Here is a 19,988-nt window from a genome sequence, read left to right as displayed (position 1 = left end):
CGAGATCACTCAGGTTTGTGTGACCTTATTGCCGTGATGATAGACACCTTGCCCAACAACTCACCATGTTCCAGTTCACTGACAGGTCTTCATAGATATTCTGCAATGACCTATGAATATCTACGATGCTCTGGTTCCCACTAAAAGGATCTCAATAACAGAGCTCTGCTTGGAATGCATCTCCATTACAGATGCCATTTTGAAGGTTACGTACAGTGCCATCACCAACCGGAAAGTCATGAAACTAAAGGGGTTGAAGCAGGAATATTCCTCTATGACCCACAACACATTCACATTTCTTTCACCCACAATTGGCTGACAAAAAATATATTGCATTAGTTATTGAATGCGCCTCATAATATTGTGTGGAAGGGATGGCTTATTCCTTTTTATAAGAGTGCTGAGACACATGACAGTTTGCACAGATGGGTATCCAACATATTCTTTTCTTTTCCCTTTTATAAATGTTCTTCTGTGCTTGTATAGTCTAAAAAAAGATGACTAATGATTAAATCTATAGATGAATGTAGATGTCTCTCTCTGTATTGGTTTTCTTATGAATAAGCATTTTTTTGTATTCTTTCTGGCCATGTGGAGTGTAATTCAGGAATAAATGCCTATACAACCCACACTGTGGTTTATGAGCAGAACTGATTGGGAATGACCTGGCATCAAACAGAGACAGCGACTGTTTAGACAACCTGACAGTCATGACACATTACTGCACAGTCACATGATTTGCTTACTGATATGGGACACAAATAAAGAACCATTGACTGGAAATGATTACGTTTGGCTACTTGGAGACCATTTTCAGCCATTTATTCCATTTTATTTCCATTTATTTCAACCATTTATTCCCAAACAATGATGGTATTTTTATGGATGACAATACAGGACGTCACTGGGCCACAGTTATTTGCAACTAGTTTGAAGAACATTCTAGAGGATTCAGGGGAATGATTTGAGCATCCAGGTCACCCAACATGAATCCCATTGAACATTTGTGGGACATACTGAGAGGTCAGTATGTGCACTACATCCTGCACCGCAACACATTTGCAGTTATGGAGAGCTATAGGGACATCAGGACTTCCAAAGACTAGCTGAGTCCCTGCCATGTTGAGCTGCTGCACTGTGCTGGGCAGAAGGAGGTCCGTCACAGTATTAGGAGATCCCATAACTTTTATCATCTCTGTGTAACGTGAATGGAGCTAATGAAGGTCATTAGTTCACAGGTATATTTCTTATTTTGGTTAGATGATTGTGTCAAAAATTAAAGGGCATAGAATCTGTTAGTGCTTAAATTAGTAAAATAAAATGTTATTAGACATCACGTTCACACATTATATCTATTAAAATAACACTTAAAACAAAATATGAGTATGTACTATTGAATATGGGCCCTGAATTTCATCAGTGCTATGGGCCTTGTTCTATCTTAAAATGGCTTTTCTTTACAGTACGTTGAAAGTAAGCAGATAGTTGTGCTCCTGGTTTGCATACAATATTTTTGTGCAGCACTACTGCACCAGCATTGTGCTTAACTTTTGTGTTAATTGCTTTAGTTTCCCAAATTATTGCAACGTTTGTTATTTTTCTCTGGAAAGCAGTGTATGAGGAGTAGTCATAAAGGTTTAATTATCACCTAAAAAACTAAAATTAATTAATGTAGTTTTTGTTTGATTACAGATACATCACTGCAGTCATGGTACACAATGAAATCTGTGGGCTATAGTGCCACACCACACAATCAGGGGAGCTTGAACAAATTGGTGCAGCCCATTGATGAAGTGGAATATTGTACAGTAATATGTTTTCTGCATTTGAAGGGGAAACTTCTGCAACAATCCATGCTGAGATGGTGGAAGTGTGTGGCAACTAGGCACCATCATATAACACAGTGGATCGGTGATACAGACACTTCCACTGTGCTCAAAAAAACGGGTAGACCACCTCTCCATGAAGAACCATGAATCATAAGAGAAGTGGAAGCCCTGTTGTTTGAAGACTGGCGTATCACTGTTGAGATGATAGTGGAAAATATGAAAATTGTGTTACCGAGGTAATAGTGGAAAAATGTAAACCAACGATGGATCTGTTCTCAACATTTTGCATGAAATTTTGAGTGACAGCTCACATCCTTCCCAAAAACCTGCTAAGCCGCAGAAGAAATGTAGATGTATCAGATCAATACGGATTGATTCTTGAATCACCTATATACCATGAACAAGTGCTGTGTGTACCACAATGGCCCCAAGACAAAGGAACATGGATGTGAATTCAACATTGGAGGCTCAACTGTCATCAGACAACTTTTTTTGTTACTGTCATGGTGTGGTGCTAATAAATTATGCTGGTAAGGGTGAAACCATGAGAGGAGCATACTACTGAAATCTTCTGATGAGGTTACTGGTAAAGTCAATATGAAGTATCGAGGGAAGCTCTCCAAGGGGCTGTATTTATTCCATGACAACACTCCAGTTCGTTCTGCACTGGAGACAGTCATACATGTTACCAAATTTTGACCCACACTCAGTTCTCTTGGCCTGTAACCCACTAACTCTTTTTTCTTTTCTTGGGTACTAACTTCTTCCTCTTTACTTGGGGGAAAAAACCACTGCATGGCATGCATTTCCAAAATGGTGAGAAGGTAATTGTCAAGGTTTCCTGAATGATCAAAATATTGCATCTATAACCAAGGTATCTGGCAAGTCAGCTGTCATTGAGAAAAATATGTAACATTGAAAGGTGAGTATAGAGAAGGACTAATAGCAGCATCAAGTTTCATAGTTGTTGCACAACTTTTTCAAGGTGATAATTAACCTTTCTGACTATCCCTTGTGGATGTAGTAGCTTCGGTGTTAGAGTCTCTATTAGTTAGCAACTAAGAGAATCAAATGAACAAAAAAAGAAGAAAAGTTGAATGATTTGGTAAATGAAATGTTTATTCTTTCTTAGCATATGTACAATAAAAATGGAGGTGACTAGGGTAGCTGGTAGAGGATGCAGGTGGAGTCGGCCCTGGGCGTTCTGCGGCCCTCATAGCCCAGGAAGTCGAGCAGCTCCTGCAGCGTGCACGTGCCCAGGTAGGGGTTGACCAGGTCACGCACGATCTGCTCCACCAGATCGCCCAGCTGCTCCTGGTTCAGTGCGATGAACTCTGGTGCCAGGTCGCTGATGAGCTCGTTGAGCAGATCACCCATCAAACCGCCACCATTCAGGTTTTCAAAATTCACCTGCATACCAAAATACACACATAAGACATGTCCTTCCCTCTTCTTACTATGTGTACACTGAGAAACAAAGCTTGTCAAAATGGCATGAAGTATGCTACATACTTGGATATGCAAATCATTAGCATTTCAGTGTAACTGCACAAAGTAAGTGAGAGCAATGCCATCTATATTCTACTTGTAAGGAAAGATTATGGAGCAGGTTTCTCATCCAGGTGTTACATTTAAAAGTTGTTTGTGAGAAGATTGTGTAATTCCAGATGTAAGAAGGAAAAATGTCTGCCAGCATGCTAATGAATCTGATGGTGCTAGGATCGTGGCTCATCAAGACTGTAGTTTAGTTTATTGCCCTGCAACATTACTACTCGCATTGCTTGGGGTCTCACAGCCATCATATGATGGGTTCAGGAAGGCTGTACTTAACCCTATAAAAGGTTTCAGGGGCACCGATCAATGAGAGAACGATAACATTGCTCAATCATCCATGTAAGATTGTACGACCATATCATGTACCTTCTGTCAGGATAAGGGCTTAATGTACAGCTAGATAAGTCAGAGAGAGGCACATCAACAGAAGTGCACCCAGCGATGATACTAGACACAGGAGTGGTACTACACTGTCTTTTCTGACAATTCCAAGTTCTGCATAGAGCATCCCATACAACATATCCTTGTGCAGAGGCTCTGAGGACATCAAACATTGCCAGACTGCATTCATCATAGTGATATGAGGTCTGCTCGTGATGATGGTGGGGGGTATCACTGAGTGCACAACACAATCACCTGTGGTTTGCACATCCAGTAATTTGGACAGCAGCTGTTACATTTCTGATGTGTTGAGCCTGCTGGCTATGCCCAATTTTGAAGCCTCCATGGCATTATCCTTCAACAAGATTATGCAGACTGGATGTTGCTTTTGATGTTGTGACAGGCTTCAATACAAAGGGTGTTCATTTGTTGGCCTGACCAACACATTGTCCAGATCGCTCACCCACTGCAAACATCTGGTCACAGATTGCCGAGAGACTAACTCACCTGCCACTATGATTGATGAACTCTGGGATAGAGTTGAAGCAGCATGGAATGAAATGCTTCTATTTGTGATTCTAGCTCAGCTGACTTCTGTATACTCCCAAATCACTTACAAAATTAAACTGTTTGTTCTTAGCACAGCACTATACTGTATGTGCATGAGAAATAAAATTTTGTTGTTGGTTATCCTACCAAGTGTTGCAATTTTAATGGAGTACTGTGTAAAACACTTTCATGTACATGGTTAAGGGCATTTTTTGTCATACCATTTATTAACTGTTCTATTTGCTCTTTCTTTAGGTGGAGCAGAGGGAGATGATTGTTTATGCTGAAACTAATTGTAGCATCGTGATATACACTAGAGTCACATGTACAGGACTGCAAGTTATCTGTTGATCCCATATAAATACTGGAGATTAGTTTGTGAAATTTTCCTGGCTGGAATATTTCCTACTCCCAGTGGGGTCACAAACCAATTCATGTAGGCTAACCCTTAGGAATTCAACTGAAAAGTACCTTGTATTAAATGAAGCTTGTAATTTTTTAGAATTCCTTGTCATTTTTGAGATTCTTAGTTCTCTAGGTGCTGCATTCTCCAAAAGTTAGCTAAAAAATTTGTTGTTTGGGAAGGGGGCAGAGTCTTGACCCCCCCTCCCACCCATGGATCCACACCTGCAACACAACACAGACATTTCTAACTAGTATAAGTAGCAGCAGCATTGATAGGAAAGTTCACTTTGGAGGCAAAAGCTAATCACACTGTAATTGCAGTGCTTATTGACTAAACGGCTTCATTTTAAACCATGGGTGTGCAACCAGTGGCCTTCAGGCTGGATCCAGCCCATGATTTGATTTCAGTTCAGACCTTGGAAAAATGCGTGGGAAAGCAAGGCCTGTGATGCATTTTCAGGTCTTTCCATTCCGTTCTTTGAATTTTTCCAGTTTGGTTTCCATAAGCTGCAGCAAATATAAGTTAAGTTCAAGCAGTTTAGACTTATAAACTTTTTAAAATGAGCAAAGAGATGATGGCATAATTTTTTTAGTGTTACAGAAAGACCCACACCTGTGAGAACAATCATCAAAAGCATTTTTGGATAAGTATTTAAAAATGTTTTTCAATAGTGTTTATGGTTATTAACACATTAAATGTCAAAACTTCCAGTTACCTTCCTGTGGTCAGAAATCACAATGTTACTGCTAATTGTTTGTTAATTGGGATGGCCTATCTCATTGCCATATTTTGTTTTGATATTCTTTCTTGTATTAACGTTAGTAAATAATTCACGCCCATTGTGGACATGTTAGACATCGCAACTGTTGAGACTGAAGATAATTTATAATGAATTACCTGCAACCGGTTGTTTTACAGGTGTTCATTTTTCAACAATTAGATTTCATGATCCTTGGCACCCCACCTGCAGATGTCATAAACATCTTTTCTGTGCCAACAACATTGCATAATTTTGCAATGGAACTTTTTAAGAGACCTATTGTAAAATGTTGTAATTAAAGGAACAACAAGTAAATAAATATGAACATCTGAAGGTGGGTGAGCATAAAATGAAAGTACTCTCAAAAACATGAGTTTTGAAGCATAATTTGTTGGCATGGTGTGTTGGGAAAGAGGTGCCATTCATGTCAGGGTGTTGTCCTAAAAACATTAATGTCACGGATGCCACAGTTATGATTTTATGCGCTAAGAGTGCTACTGTCACATCACGTGATCAGCCAGCCCATGAGCTTAAGTAAGTATGTGAATCAGACTTGCAGGTCTCCAAAGGTAACCCATTCTAGTTGTAGGAATTTGTTCTGGAGTCATGAATTCAGAGACAAAAGTGTGTGGTTGCTCAGAAATTAGTGGTTTCATTTGTTGTTGTGGGCAGCTAATGTGGAACAGACATCAGAAGAGTGTTGATATTTTAGCATAACTGCAAGAAACGTCTGGTGGTAGACTTATATGAGCACTTTTAGCTGTGGAAGTCTGATGGAAGAAACTAACTTGATGAAAGGTAAAGCTGTCATCAGTCCTGTAAGGGAACAGTTATCAATACTGCTGCTCCATGTCAAATCTTACCTTTACCCGTCTCTGCTGGATGGATGAGCAAAGATGGTGTGGGGGTGCCACATCAGTAAGCAGTCTCTAGAGTGACATCATCGTGTGAGTATGTATGAGTTGGGCTGCATCCCGTCTGTCACAAATAGTGTCATTAAGTATTCATTTTGAGTAAACTTGTGTCACACGAATCAGTATGCTTTTGTTTAGAGCAGCTGTGTGGGGAACTTGCTAACTTGCATGAAAGTACAAGTAGTGTGTGTGCTGATGTAACTAAGTTAGTTTTTAGATTGATGTAGGGTGCATTTTGATGGATCAGAGATATAATAAACTCAGTATTACTTATAAACAGTTCAGTTCCAGTAGCTTTATTCATGACAGTATATGTAGTGAGAAAGATGCTTGAAAATAGGAAGTCTCAAAATTGGCAAGGATCCCCTGGAGTGTGAGGTTGCAAACAGGCCAATGATGTTTACAGCATTCAGCACTCCAAATGATGTCTGCTGTGCAGCCACAATATTGGCAACTGATAGCAACAGGGGGTGGGACTGGAGGTATAAAATAGTGAGCACAGCATGAAGCTATGGAGCACAGTTGAACTGCTTACCGTATTTACTCGAATCTAAGCCGCACTTTTTTTCCGGTTTTTGTAATCCAAAAAACCGCCTGCGGCTTAGAATCGAGTGCAAAGCAAGCGGAAGTTCTGAAAAATGTTGGTAGGTGCCGCCACAACTAACTTCTGCCGTCGAATATATGTAGCGCTACAAGGGGATGCTTTGTAGGCACAGAGATAAATACTGGCGCCAAAATCTCTGCGTCAGTAAATAAATTAAAAAAAAAAGTGGAAGACGAGCTTTTTTCTCCGCCCCGAGTTTCGACCACTGCATTTTCGTACATTATCCAACGAAGTAAATACAAATTCCGTATTGTTCATCTTCGAATGTAGCATAATTTCAATGTACTACGAAAATCCGACTGGCCAGACTGTTTGGGATGTTTGTCAATATGGCCAACTCTACGTGTTGAATTTTTTACTACCTGTGAGAAGAGGTGGTTGCTAATAGGAACCTGACGAAATGTGAATCACATGCAGTATTCTCTTCACCATAAGAATAATATGAATGTAAACATTATGCCACGTATTCTTTCGTGTTTGCTGCTATTTCATTTAAATCCTATCTGCCTAATAAACTACGAAACTAGGGTGAGACAACAGCAAACGCGGAAGAATATACGTATCGTGTACATTCGTATTTTTCTTATGCCTAATAGTGATACAGTCAGAAATTAAGCACGGCAACTGATTAGATTTTTAAATCTAAGATGACTAATTCCTGTGCAGAATTTGACGTACTAGAGAAGCGGCCGCAAAGATTTTCAAACGGAGAAAAATTTTCGCCTAACTCTCGTTCAGAACATCTTCTATCATATGCAGTCTATTATTTGGTTCTTGTTGATCATTATCAAAGAAAGCAGTGTAAGTAACAACAAATAGCAGTCTCTTGCCATTGTTTCGCTAGTGAGACGATTCCTCTCTCTTCTTTTTTTTTAATTGTAAGCGGAGGTAGCGCGCATAAAAGCAAGCCATGCCGCGCGCAGCGACAGGCCGTAAACACGCACTATCAGAATGAGACAAACAATGCATGACACAGTACAGTAATGCATTTTCAGCTCAGAGTGACGTTAACACCTATAACAAAGAAAACGGCACTTATCAGATCAAAGCAAAATAAGCAATCGATTCAAACCAGACGAAGCACGTGAAAAGGAAGGGTACCCGTATAAATACGGACGGAGCGCCTGACGTATAGCAATGGCTACCTGGTAAAACTTAACTGTTAAGCTTACGACTCGAACCAAACTCCTGTAGCTGTATCGTCATTCATTCGACCTAAATTGTGTCTCGTATTACAATGGACCAACTTTGTTTTGATTTGGAGGTGCGGCCTGAAACTTTTCTCTCCCCTTGAATTTCGAGCCTCAAATTTCAGGTGCGGCTTAGATTCGGGAAAATTTTTTTCCTCGATTTCGAGTCTCATTTTTCGGGTGCGGCTTAGATTCGAGTGCGCCTTAGATTCGAGTAAATACGGTATTCAATGAGTAACTCGCAACAGTGCCACAGTGCTACTAGTGTTGATACAAAGCAGAGCAATGGCAACAATAAACAAAGCAAATATTGCATTGTATCTACAGTAACATTTGCCAAAGTTGACTTTTCTTCAGAATGGAACTCAAGGAATTTTGCAGAGTGAAAAAGAAGTCTAAGGTGAAATAATACCATTTTTGCGAGATGAGTCAGTGGAATGTGTGGTGTCATACATATTCAACTGCGCAGAAAATGTACATGAGGAGTACAGTAATGATGATATGTGCTTAACAATTTAAAGTAATACTGAAACAGGTGTCAAGCCATGTAGGCCATCATCCTTGTTGAACAGGAAGCCACAAATTGTGTCGCCACTGAAATGAAGTAAAGGACATTGTTGTCAAAGAAGCAGGTACTAAACATAATTATACAGGGTGTTACAAAAAGGTACGGCCAAACTTTCAGGAATCATTCCTCACACACAAATAAAGAAAAGATGTTATGTGGACATGTGTCCGGAAACGCTTAATTTCCATGTTAAAGCTCATTTTAGTTTGTTCTTCCACCTACGCTCAATGGAGCACGTTATCATGATTTCATACGGGATACTCTACCTGTGCTGCTAGAACATGTGGCTTTACAAGTACGACACAACATGTGGTTCATGCACGATGGAGCTCCTGCACATTTCAGTCGAAGTGTTGGTACGCTTCTCAGCAACAGATTCGGTGATTGATGGATTGGTAGAGGCGGACCAATTCCATGGCCTCCACGCTCTCCTGACCTCAACCCTCTTGACTTTCATTTATGGGGGCATTTGAAAGCTCTTGTCTACGCAACCCCGGTACCAAATGTAGAGACTCTTCGTGCTCGTATTGTGGACGGCTGTGATACAATACGTCATTCTCCAGGACTGCATCAGCGCATCAGGGATTGCATGCAACGGAGAGTGGATGCATGTATCCTCACTAATGGAGGACGTTTTGAACATTTCCTGTAATGAAGTGTTTGAAGTCACGCTGGTACATTCTGTTGCTGTGTGTTTCCATTCCATGATTAATGTGATTTGAAGAGAAGTAATAAAATGAGCTCTAACATGGAAAGTAAGCGTTTCTGGACACATGTCCACATAACATATTTTCTTTCTTTGTGTGTGAGGAATGTTTCCTGAAAGTTTGGCCGTACCTTTTTGTAACACCCTGTATATGTGGAAAATCATCTGCAGCATAGTAAAAAAATCGTTATGAACAAATTTTGAATAAGTCCACATTAATACGACTGTGTAGTGCATAAGAAAATCTACAGATATTGAAGGGAGGACAATGCACACTTGTTACAAAAACTGGTGTTTGCATGTTTCAAGGATGCTCAATACAATTTACAGAATGTCCATGACAGTGACCTACTACATTATGCACAGCAAATTGTGTATGACATAGATTACGATGCTTTCAGTGCTGGCAGTGGATGGTTGCATAACTTCAAACAGTGCTAAAGAACTGGAAGATGTAAGATAACAAAATTTTAAAGCATTAACTTGATGATGCACAGCAAACTGCGGAATTGGGCCAAAAATTTGTAGATGAGATAAACAAACCTATTCCATAGTTCAGTAAGGAAATTGTTTTCAGCTATTATCAACCAGGATTTGAAGAGGAAAAATTTGAACTTGTGACCTTGCACCCAAGGGGTTTCTTGTGAGAGGCACATGTCACACAGGCACTTGGTCAGGAACATTGTTATTGCGATAAGTGTACCTTGGGAATAAGTTTATCTGGGGAGAGAGAATAATCTGAGTTGTTTCTATGAAAAGTAATGTAGACTATTGTCCTTTTACATGCTATCACGTGAACTGAAGGATCACCAATCGGTGGTTAAGCACTGATGACAACAATCTCTGACCTCTCCATCCAATGATCACAAGAGGGATTTCTGAGGGCTGGTACCAACAGAACTCAAATTATTGGTTGAATTAGTAAAAACAAGGCTTGTGAACCTAATTAAAACAATTTAATGGGTGTAATGATAGGGGAGGAAAACCCATGAGCACCTAATAAATGTTTGCTTTAGTGGCTGTGGAGTAATTATGTCAAGAGCAGAATCACACATGTGTCATTTGGCTCATGTGGATCATGACTGCGAGCTTCTTCTTTGACCCTCCAAAGAAGAGGGACATTTCAGTCTTAAGGTGAATTAGAGAAAAAAAAAGCATAAGATACCTTTGGAACTGAGTCATAATCAACTTTGACATCTTCCACCTGTTACCCTCTCATGCTTAATACCTAAAAGCTGACACTATGACTGCTCCACCACCTGTTCGACCCTTTGTGTTTATCATCTCAGAGATGGTTAGTGATTAGTGTCTTATGGCGCTAAATGACAAGTTCACCAATGCCATCACAGAGGTGTTATGATTCAGTATACGTTTTTACAGATGTGGGCATGTGAGAAACTGCAACCATTGAACTACATGAATTACAGGAGCAGTCATAATGTAGCAGTCTTCTCTGCTGTATAAAAATAGTTGATGTTCTTCAGGACTTACCCGGAAGACTGCAACAGAGAAGCTTACTTCCATCGCTGTGATTGATACAGCAGAGTTGCTGGAACCATCTGCAGTGCCAATGTGCACCGTGCCAGATGTTTGGAAATCCTGCACCAGCAATCTGAAAACATTAGTCAGGTGATATTGAAACAGTGTTAACTTAGTAGAAATTGACAGAACAGTGGATATACAACTGTTACATATTACAAAAACACAAAGTGCAGGTTTTTTAAAAGGATCTGGATTTTCGTTGTTCAACATTTTCTTTGATACCTGTTTTGCAAGTGAGGGATACGTCTGATTATCTGATCACTGGTACTGCTGTGGTTTACATCTCCACTGACTGTTTCCCCATACAAGATGATCTAAAAGCAAAGGCAAATATGGGGTACAGTGGAAATCTTGAGGTAGAGAAGATCGCATAACAAGTACACATTTTGCAGTGGATGTCAAGCTGCAGTTGTGTGAAGTTGCCATCTACATAAGTTAAAACATGTTCTGTACTGGGCAGAATATGTGAAAAATAAGGAACTGTGTCCAGATTTGATCTGACCAACAGTCTTCATGTGCCATGCATTTTTCGATACAATGTTAATTGGGGTAGCAAAATGAACTCAATACAGTTCACAGACATTCCTGATCCATCTCTAAAAATGCTGTGCATATTCACTATGTATTTTGGTTATGGCAGCAGTCCTATCAGACTTGCTTTGTGATACACATGATGCCACACTCCTTTCATGTGTGTCCTTATTAAGGAAGACCTGTTGAGTTCTGTCTGTAAGAAAGTTTTTCGTCCAAACTATATCTGGTACAATACTTTGTAAACATGTTTTTTTTAGTAAGTGACAATGTGGAAGTATTTCAAAAAGCTTTCAGAAAGACAAAAAAGTAGGATGTCACATAAGAACAGCAGTTAAAGAATACTATCTAGCCTTTGGCAATGCTGATCATTGTCATCTTTGAAATGTCAGACAGCTGTAAAAGCTCACTGCATAGAATCATTACTTCTATAAGAGTATCAGAAGAGGAAAGATCCCAAGTGAGCTCAGTCCCTAGGACACTTACATAGCAAACATACTTTGACACAGGGATTAAACTGATTTCTGAGGCCCGTAGAAGCCCAAGAAAAGTCGTGACTGAAAATGTGTTGTACAAGGGGCATTCAATAAGTAATGCAACAGTTTTTTTCTGCAAGCAGGTTGGTTTTGTTGAGGATTCCACTACACCACATTACTCCCCACTCCTTTGGCTACAAAACCCTATTTTTCAACATAATTTCTATTCCATGTGACAGCCTTATGCCACTTTACTGGGAGAGGCTGTATGCCCACATTCCCGTCACTTCAAATAATACATATGTAATGTGTTGCATTCGTAGCATTGTTTTCGGCTGAGAAAAAAATGTGGTGCATTGCTTCTTGGACAACTCTTGTAAATACACTTCAGTTTTGATCATTGCATCCTGATGAAGGACATCAAATAGAATAACCCCTTCATAGTTCCAGAGGACCATCGCCATGACTTTACAGGCTGAGAGGGTCCGAACATTGGCATGACTTTACAGGCTGAGGCTGTAGCTTCGAACGTTTTATTTTGAGGACAGGTGGTATGGTGCCACTCCATGGATCACCATTTTGTTTCCAGTTTGAAGTGATAAATCTACGTTTCAGTGCCTGTGACGATGTTTGACAAAAATTTGCCACAATCAGCTTTGTGACATGCAAACAGTTCTGCACAAATGGCCCTTCACTGCTCTATTTCGTTCTGTAAGGCAACTAGAAACCCAGCTGGCACACGCCCTTGAGTATCCCAACTGGTAGACGAGTGTGTCAGCACTACCAACAGAGATGTCCAACAGAGCAGCAAGATGTTTGATTGTGATCTGTCAATCCCCTTGTATGAGAGTGTCCACACATTCCAATGTTGCAAGAATCACAGCCGTATGCAACTGGCTGACATGCGGGAGATCCAACAGTTCTGCACAACCTTGTTGCAATGATGACAGATACCTCACCTGACTCGCTCTGATTTTCTGCCAAAAGAAACTCAATGACAGGCCTCTGCCTGGAATGCACCTCCATTACAGATGCCACTTTGAAGGCTACATATTGTGCCACGATCTATTGGGACTTCATAAAACTACAGGGGCTGAAGTGGGAATATTCTGTGATATCCCACACAAATTCCTCATTTTTTCAACTGAAGTTGATGAAGGAAAAAATTTGTTGCATTACTTATTGAATGCCCCTTGTACGATGACCCATTATAAGCCACTAGAAATTAATGAATGGCATTTAGGAAGGCAGGCTGCTAGTTACCTTCAGTAGGAATTGGAACACTCCACTTGTTAGGAACAGTGCCATGTGATATGTTAGTAATTAGCATGCAGAAATTAATAAAAAAAAACATCTGTTGGTCTATGCACTAATTCCCATTGTCAGTACGGAAATCACGTGTTTATTTAAAGAGCAGACAAAATTTTTTCCTGGCAGGTAGGCAGCCTGTACTCCTCAGTAACTAACTTGTCCATGTTCTTGTATTGTAAGTGCAGATAAATGACCCCTTCGCAAATGGTAATAGTGTGGTGTGGTCGATAAAGAGAACTAAAGTCCATTTCAAGTATTAATACTTTATTTGCAATGTGAAGACTTAATGTGGTTACAGGATAAGCCTATGCTTCAACAGTCAGCCATGAAGTCTGGTTACAGGGCGTCTACCACCCTCAAAAACCTCTTTCAGCCTTTTGTCATACCTGTATTTCCCTATTCACTTGTTCTGTGGTTGACAAAATGCCAGTTTAACATATATTAATACCCAGTAATATATATAAATATTACTGGGCAGTAACATGTAGTACATTATGGCTAACCGTGGGTATAACATTATGTTTGCATAAAATGAAAAGAAAGCATAAAGCTGCATTAATAAACCAGTACAGTAAGATCTTAACCCCTAGTATGGATTGAAACCTGTTAGCTGTGAGTGTATATGTTTTTCATTACACGTTGTTCACAATTATGTTTTAGCTAACATGGTAATAGACTGTTGATGAAAGAATGGACATGGTGTATGCAGAATCTTCAGAAGAGATTCATGATGGAAGTTGCAATAAAACATTTGAACCAGCTCAGCAAACAAAGCCCACTTTGAGAGTGACTGTTTCAGATGCACAGTATTCTGTTCAACCTCATTTTTAAAAACAGAGCAAAATTGCTCCAAATATGTACCTTAATCTACACCTGTTGTACATTACTCTAAACAAAGAGCACAGTAGCGTGCTAAGATGGTGAACTTACGTGAAAGGCCCTTCACCGTAGAGGCCAACGATGCTTCCAGCTGACCCTTCAAGATTGTACTGCCCTGCGAAGTTGATCTCTGGGATACCTACTGAGAAGTTGGCCTGCAGGTTGTCCAGGTCATTGTTTACACTGTTGATGACATACGACGTGAGACCATTTATTGTCACGTTATCGAAAGCACCTGTCAGTCTGAAAAAAAAAGAAAAGCCATTCACATTACAGCAATAAGTCATTACCAGTGCCAGACATAATTAACTCAACCATATGCTCATCAATAGGCAAAATGAATGAGTATAACAATTATTGTGGAGTTCTTTGTAAATAAGGCTTTCTAGATCATATGTATATTTACTTGTAATGACATTTTGGCTACTGCCATAATCATGTCAAAACTTAGGACGTATAAAACAATGTTCAGTTGCATAGATTTTATTGAAACTGACACTGATAACTGAACTGCTTTATAACACAGAAGTATTCGATCAAACAGTTTGTCAAATTTTGTTTTGTTTGCAAAATATTTGACCATGTATGGTGCTGTTTGACATTTCTGTCAAAACATAGAGCATATCTGACAGAAATTTTGAATGGGGAAAAGTTTGAGAAGGTGGCAGAGGTTGGTTGTGTTGACATTTCACCACATATGTTTATTGAAAAACAATTTCATGACAATTTATCTCATTGTATCGTGAGTTTTCTACAACTATGGAAAATACAATCAAGGATAAAAATAAAAGAGCACTGGCAGTTACCAGACTGGTAGAAGTGACACATCTTTACTAGCCATTTATTATGCAGTAGGAGATTAAGAAGGAATCAATATTCTGCACACAACGTACAACGAAGAGTGCTATAAAATAAAAATAAGTCAAAGATCTCTGATTCTTCCATGGAATTTTGAACCAGTGCAGCAAACAAAGCCCACTTTGAGAATGACTGTTTCAGAGGCAGATGCAAGCTATAAATTATGTTCCCATGTTGTAGTATTTTAATGAACTGTCACTGGGGGAAGGGGGCAGGTAGAAAACAAATGTTCACTACTTATCTTCTTTTTTAATGTGAGGGTGAAATAATTCTAAATAAGTTTCTAATAACTTGTTCTGTTTGTCTGTTTCACTGTCAATTCATAGAAGGTTGATGTAATCATAATCAGGTTTTGAATGTAACAATTCCTTTAACAGGATTGCATGTGTATATTTCTCTCTTATTTGAAACCATTCCCTGGACCAGTAAACACAGTGCCAAAGTCAATGATAGAAATGCTTTAACTTCATTTGTAGCCATTCCCACAAGTATCAAAATACGGTATATACAAATAGTGTCTGCTTCAAAAGTGAGGTTAAATTGACAAAGTTTGTTGGTACGTGCTTCTTTGACAGGTCAATGGCTAGCTAAGAGTAAATTTGACAAACAAATGTGATCATTTTTGTGGGCTTCTGTCCAGCAGATCTGCAGATGATTAAGAACACTATTGATGAACTACTTCAAGTGGGAATTGTGCTACCATCGGACAGTTCATGGGCCTTTAGCATCACACTTGTCCTGAAAAAAGACTGTACCATGAGACTCTGTCTTGATTAAAGGGTTCTTAATTCCAAGACAATCCATTACAGTTACCCAATTCCTAACATGCAAGACTTGACTCATACACTCATGGGCACCATAGTGTTCAGTGTCATCTACTGTAAATCGGTATATCTGTAGATTCTAATGCACCCAGACAACACTGAAACGTGTCATCATTACCCCATTTGGTCTATTTGAGTACCTGCATGTGCCATACAGCTTTGCACTGTAAACATGGCAGCAATTCATCAAGGAGCTCTTATTCTGCCTCTCCCACTGCTACACACCTTCAGCAGCTATGTAACATCGAAGACCACTCTGTTCATTTAGAGCTGGTCTTAGCTGCCCTCCATGAAGCTAAATCCCAATTTAAACAACTTGAGGTCATATTCCTGAGCCACATCCCGGGTGGCATCCACCCCACAGCGGAGTGCGTACTTATGGTCCAGAACTTGCCTCTACTGGAGATGTACAGTTACTTGTGTCATTTCCTTGGCACACTAAACTTTATTGCCAAAACTTACCAAATGTGGCAGCTTCATAGCCACCACTGAGAGATGTGCTGGCTGGAAAGGACAAACACAGCAAGAAAATGGTCGAATGGACGGCAAGCAAGCAAGAGGCATTCCAGACCTCAAAAAAGATCGCTAGTTAATGTTTTCACCCTTGCTGATCCTGACCCAGCTGTATGAACCATCCTTACACAGACACTAGCAACACCACAGTGGCGACTGTACTGCAGCAAATCGTTGATGACATACGACAGCTGCTTAGATTCTTCTCCAAGCAGCTCACGCCTCCCCAGTTTATGTGGTCTGTCCTTGATTGTGACCTATTTGTGATCTACACTGTGATCAAACATTCTTGTTGAGAGGAAGAAGGTCACAATGTTATGGTTTACACCCAACATAAGACACTTGTGGACACAATCAAGAACCCACCTCAAGAAGTTAGCTGGTACCATTTCCTCCACCTCGACCTCATTTTGCAGAACACTACTGACATCTGCTACGTTCAAGGGACAGTCAACGGAATTGCAGATTACCTCTTGGTGCAATTTCGTTACAATACGACCATGAACTTATGACCACAAAGCAGCCCAATGACAGATTGGATGACCAGTCTTCAGACTGAACGCCAAACATTATTGAATACTGAATGACTACTGCTGTGCGATGTGTCCCCAGGGAGAATACGCCCCATTGAGCCACTCAGCATGCAATGGGAAGTGTTCAACAGAGTACACAACTTGAGCCACCCAGGAGTGAGAAAACACTACACCTGGTAATGGACAGGTTTGTGTGGCATGGGGTTAAGCAAGACCGCACAGGGCTGCCTAGCCTATCGATGAAGCAAAACTGGCTGACATGCCCTGCCACAACTGAGACACTGTCCGAAACTGAAGCACATTTCAAACAAATACTTATCAACATTGTAGGACATCTTCCTTGATTGGAGAGCTTCCAATATGTGCTTTCAACCATCGATCGAACATCGAGATTGGCCAAGACAGTACTCATCTGCGATATTACAGCAGAAATGACGGTGCGCATGTTTATAGAAATGTGGATCAAGTGCTTCAGAATCCCAGAGCAGATCACCGTGGACCAGGGCTGGCAGTTCGAGTTGTTGCTCTTCACAGCCCAGTGTTGCCTGTGTGGCCTCTGTCACATGTGCATCATATCTTACCATCTGCTAAGCAATGACATAGGAGTACAAAGGCAGCTCTGATGTGTCATGGTGGATCATAGTCTGAGGCACTTCGATGGGTGCTCCTTTGTGTCGTATGATGATAACATTGATTTGTCACCTGCTGAGATCCTGTATGGCAAAACCCTATCACTTTCTGTGGACTTTGTACAGCCTACGTTCCACAATGCACACTGCCCTGCTGACATTAGTGGACTGATTTCATACACATATTCAGAACATGTTCATGCTGCCACCATCACCAAACATGCAGCCAAAAGTCTTCGTTCATAAGGACCTTTGCCAGTGTGAATTCGTAATGATATGTGATGACACCATACATCCAGCCACCATAAACAGGACCTTGCAAAATGCTCTCCCATGGTGAACAAACATTCAGTGTACTAGTGCACGACATACCAACAACAATGTCATTTATGAGGCTCAGATCTGTGTTGGTTCTGCAGGACAACCACACTACGACCCTCAAAGATGGACATTGGACCACCCAGTTCCAACGCGGGCAAACAGATTAAGCTGATGCCAACAACCTCTCCCCTGGCACCAACATCACCTCCTCAGCTGCTCAAGGAACTACTGTCTCCATCACCTGCACAGGCCATCGCCACTGACCACATTACAGTCACTTCAGAGGGCTGCCTCAACACCTTGTGCAATAACATACGTACATCGTTCTCAAGCATGATCCTCCCCCATCCGTGACAGACAACAAATACCTACACACACTGGAGGCCTGAAATGAGCTCACAACCACTGTACAGTAGCCATCCAACAAACGCCTCAATGAGAAACAGCCTGACAATGTCTTGCTCATGCGCGAGCCGTGGCATGGTTGGTCTGATGATCTCGCCTATCGCTTGCTGTCAATGCAGCACACAGTGCTCTGTACACCCCACAGGGGCTCTGTGAGAACATCAAGAGGTCGAAACTCCCCTGACATCCCAGGGAGAGGATCTTTGGAGGCGAAAAAACAGAGACAATCAATGCATTCTTTACGTTGTTATTGTGTGAAAGCTCTGTAATTTTGCTCAGTGTATTAAATGATTAATGTATGATCATGTTAGACATTATTCAGTATTGTTTCTAGCACACCTTAGTACCCTACTTCCACAATCTGCATATATAGCCATTTCCACTAGTGCCAAAATACAGCATACAGAAATGGTGTTTGGTTCAAAAGTGTGGTTAAATCGAATGATAATGGCTTGTTTGACAGATACCTGGCTAGATAAGAGCAAATTTGACAAAAAAGTTAGATCGTTTGTGGGAGGATTAAACGATCAAACAACATGTCAAACTTTAAGGGCCCCACACAAGAGTAATGAATCGCTGCAATCCATTACATGGGTGACTGATCGCTTCATAGATCGCACATGTATGGCCCAATCACAGCGATCGATCACTGATTGCTTGTTACTCTCAGGAAAACTAATGGTTCGCATGCGATTCAAGCTTGCAATAAGGCTGCCTGGCTGGTTAGCAGCAATGTATTGCATTATGGCTGCGACTCATCTAATTATAAGTGTAGTTGTCCAGTTTTGTTTCGCTTTACTTTGCCTGCGTTGAGCAAAAACTTTACGTTAGAATTTATGGTTATTCAGGGACCATGAACTACCCTGAGAAGCGAGTCTGAGGCTGGAGCTGCCATTTATATTAAGCAGTAATACAAAATAAACCCTCCAGTTTTGCAGTGATCAACGTTTTGAAGCTTGTTATGTAGAAGCAGAACTGATTGGAAGTTCATAGAAACAGTCAGTATCCGCTGGGCTCTAGCTGATGAATTTGAGTCATTTATGAAGCAATTACAGAGATGATTAAAGTCTGTCTTCTAAACAGGGTGACGTACCATAATATTAATTAACATTTTAATTTAAATGTTCAGGACAAATACATTAAGAAGTTGAGGAGATTAGTGTTTAACGTCCCGTCGACAATGAGGTTATTAGAAATAAAGCTCGGATTAGGGAAGAATGCGGAAGGAAATCGGCCATGCCCTTTCAAAGGAACCATTTGCTTGAAGCGATTTAGGGAATTCACAGAATACCTAAATCTGGATGGCCGCAAGCGGGTTTGAACCGCTGTCCTTCCGAACGAGTCCAGCGAGCTAACCACTGCGCCACCTCGCACGACGACAAATATATTATGCAGCTATAGTGATAACTCTCTCATACAATTTATGGAAAGAGTTATGTAATCAGTAGCACTGCTATTCACAACACTTCTATAGTCAGATCGAGATTCGAAAAAACATTGTGTAAATACTTGAAACTAAAGTACACGACTAATAAATGAAAAATTGAGGACTAACAAATGAAAAATTAATGTACTGACACACTAGAAAAATGTACTCGATCCACTTGCTGTCAGTGAAGAACATAATATATTCCATAAATAATATTCTGCTTCGGGAAAATGGTTTGAAAACAAGTTTGATAAATTAAAATTCCCATTTTTTAAT

At 40.4% G+C, this 19,988-nt stretch overlaps 1 protein-coding gene across 1 annotated transcript in view; it reads right to left on the bottom strand.

Annotated features, from left to right (window-relative positions):
• Positions 1 to 2,927: 2,927 nt before the first annotated feature.
• Positions 2,928 to 19,988, bottom strand: part of LOC126161902 (uncharacterized) — a 66,084-nt gene continuing 49,023 nt past the window's right edge. Inside the window, exons 3-5 of the mRNA XM_049918062.1 lie at positions 14,252 to 14,443; positions 10,953 to 11,073; positions 2,928 to 3,239 (exon numbers count right to left, since the gene is read on the bottom strand). Coding sequence (XP_049774019.1) covers positions 2,988 to 3,239; positions 10,953 to 11,073; positions 14,252 to 14,443 — 565 coding nt within the window. The 3' untranslated portion in view covers positions 2,928 to 2,987. The remainder of the gene's footprint in view (positions 3,240 to 10,952; positions 11,074 to 14,251; positions 14,444 to 19,988) is intronic.

This window comes from Schistocerca cancellata, chromosome 2 (assembly GCF_023864275.1).
Source record: "Schistocerca cancellata isolate TAMUIC-IGC-003103 chromosome 2, iqSchCanc2.1, whole genome shotgun sequence".
NCBI classification, from domain to species: domain Eukaryota; kingdom Metazoa; phylum Arthropoda; class Insecta; order Orthoptera; family Acrididae; genus Schistocerca; species Schistocerca cancellata.
The sequence above is the reverse complement of the archived record's forward strand: the minus strand, read 5'-3'. Positions and strand labels throughout refer to the sequence as shown.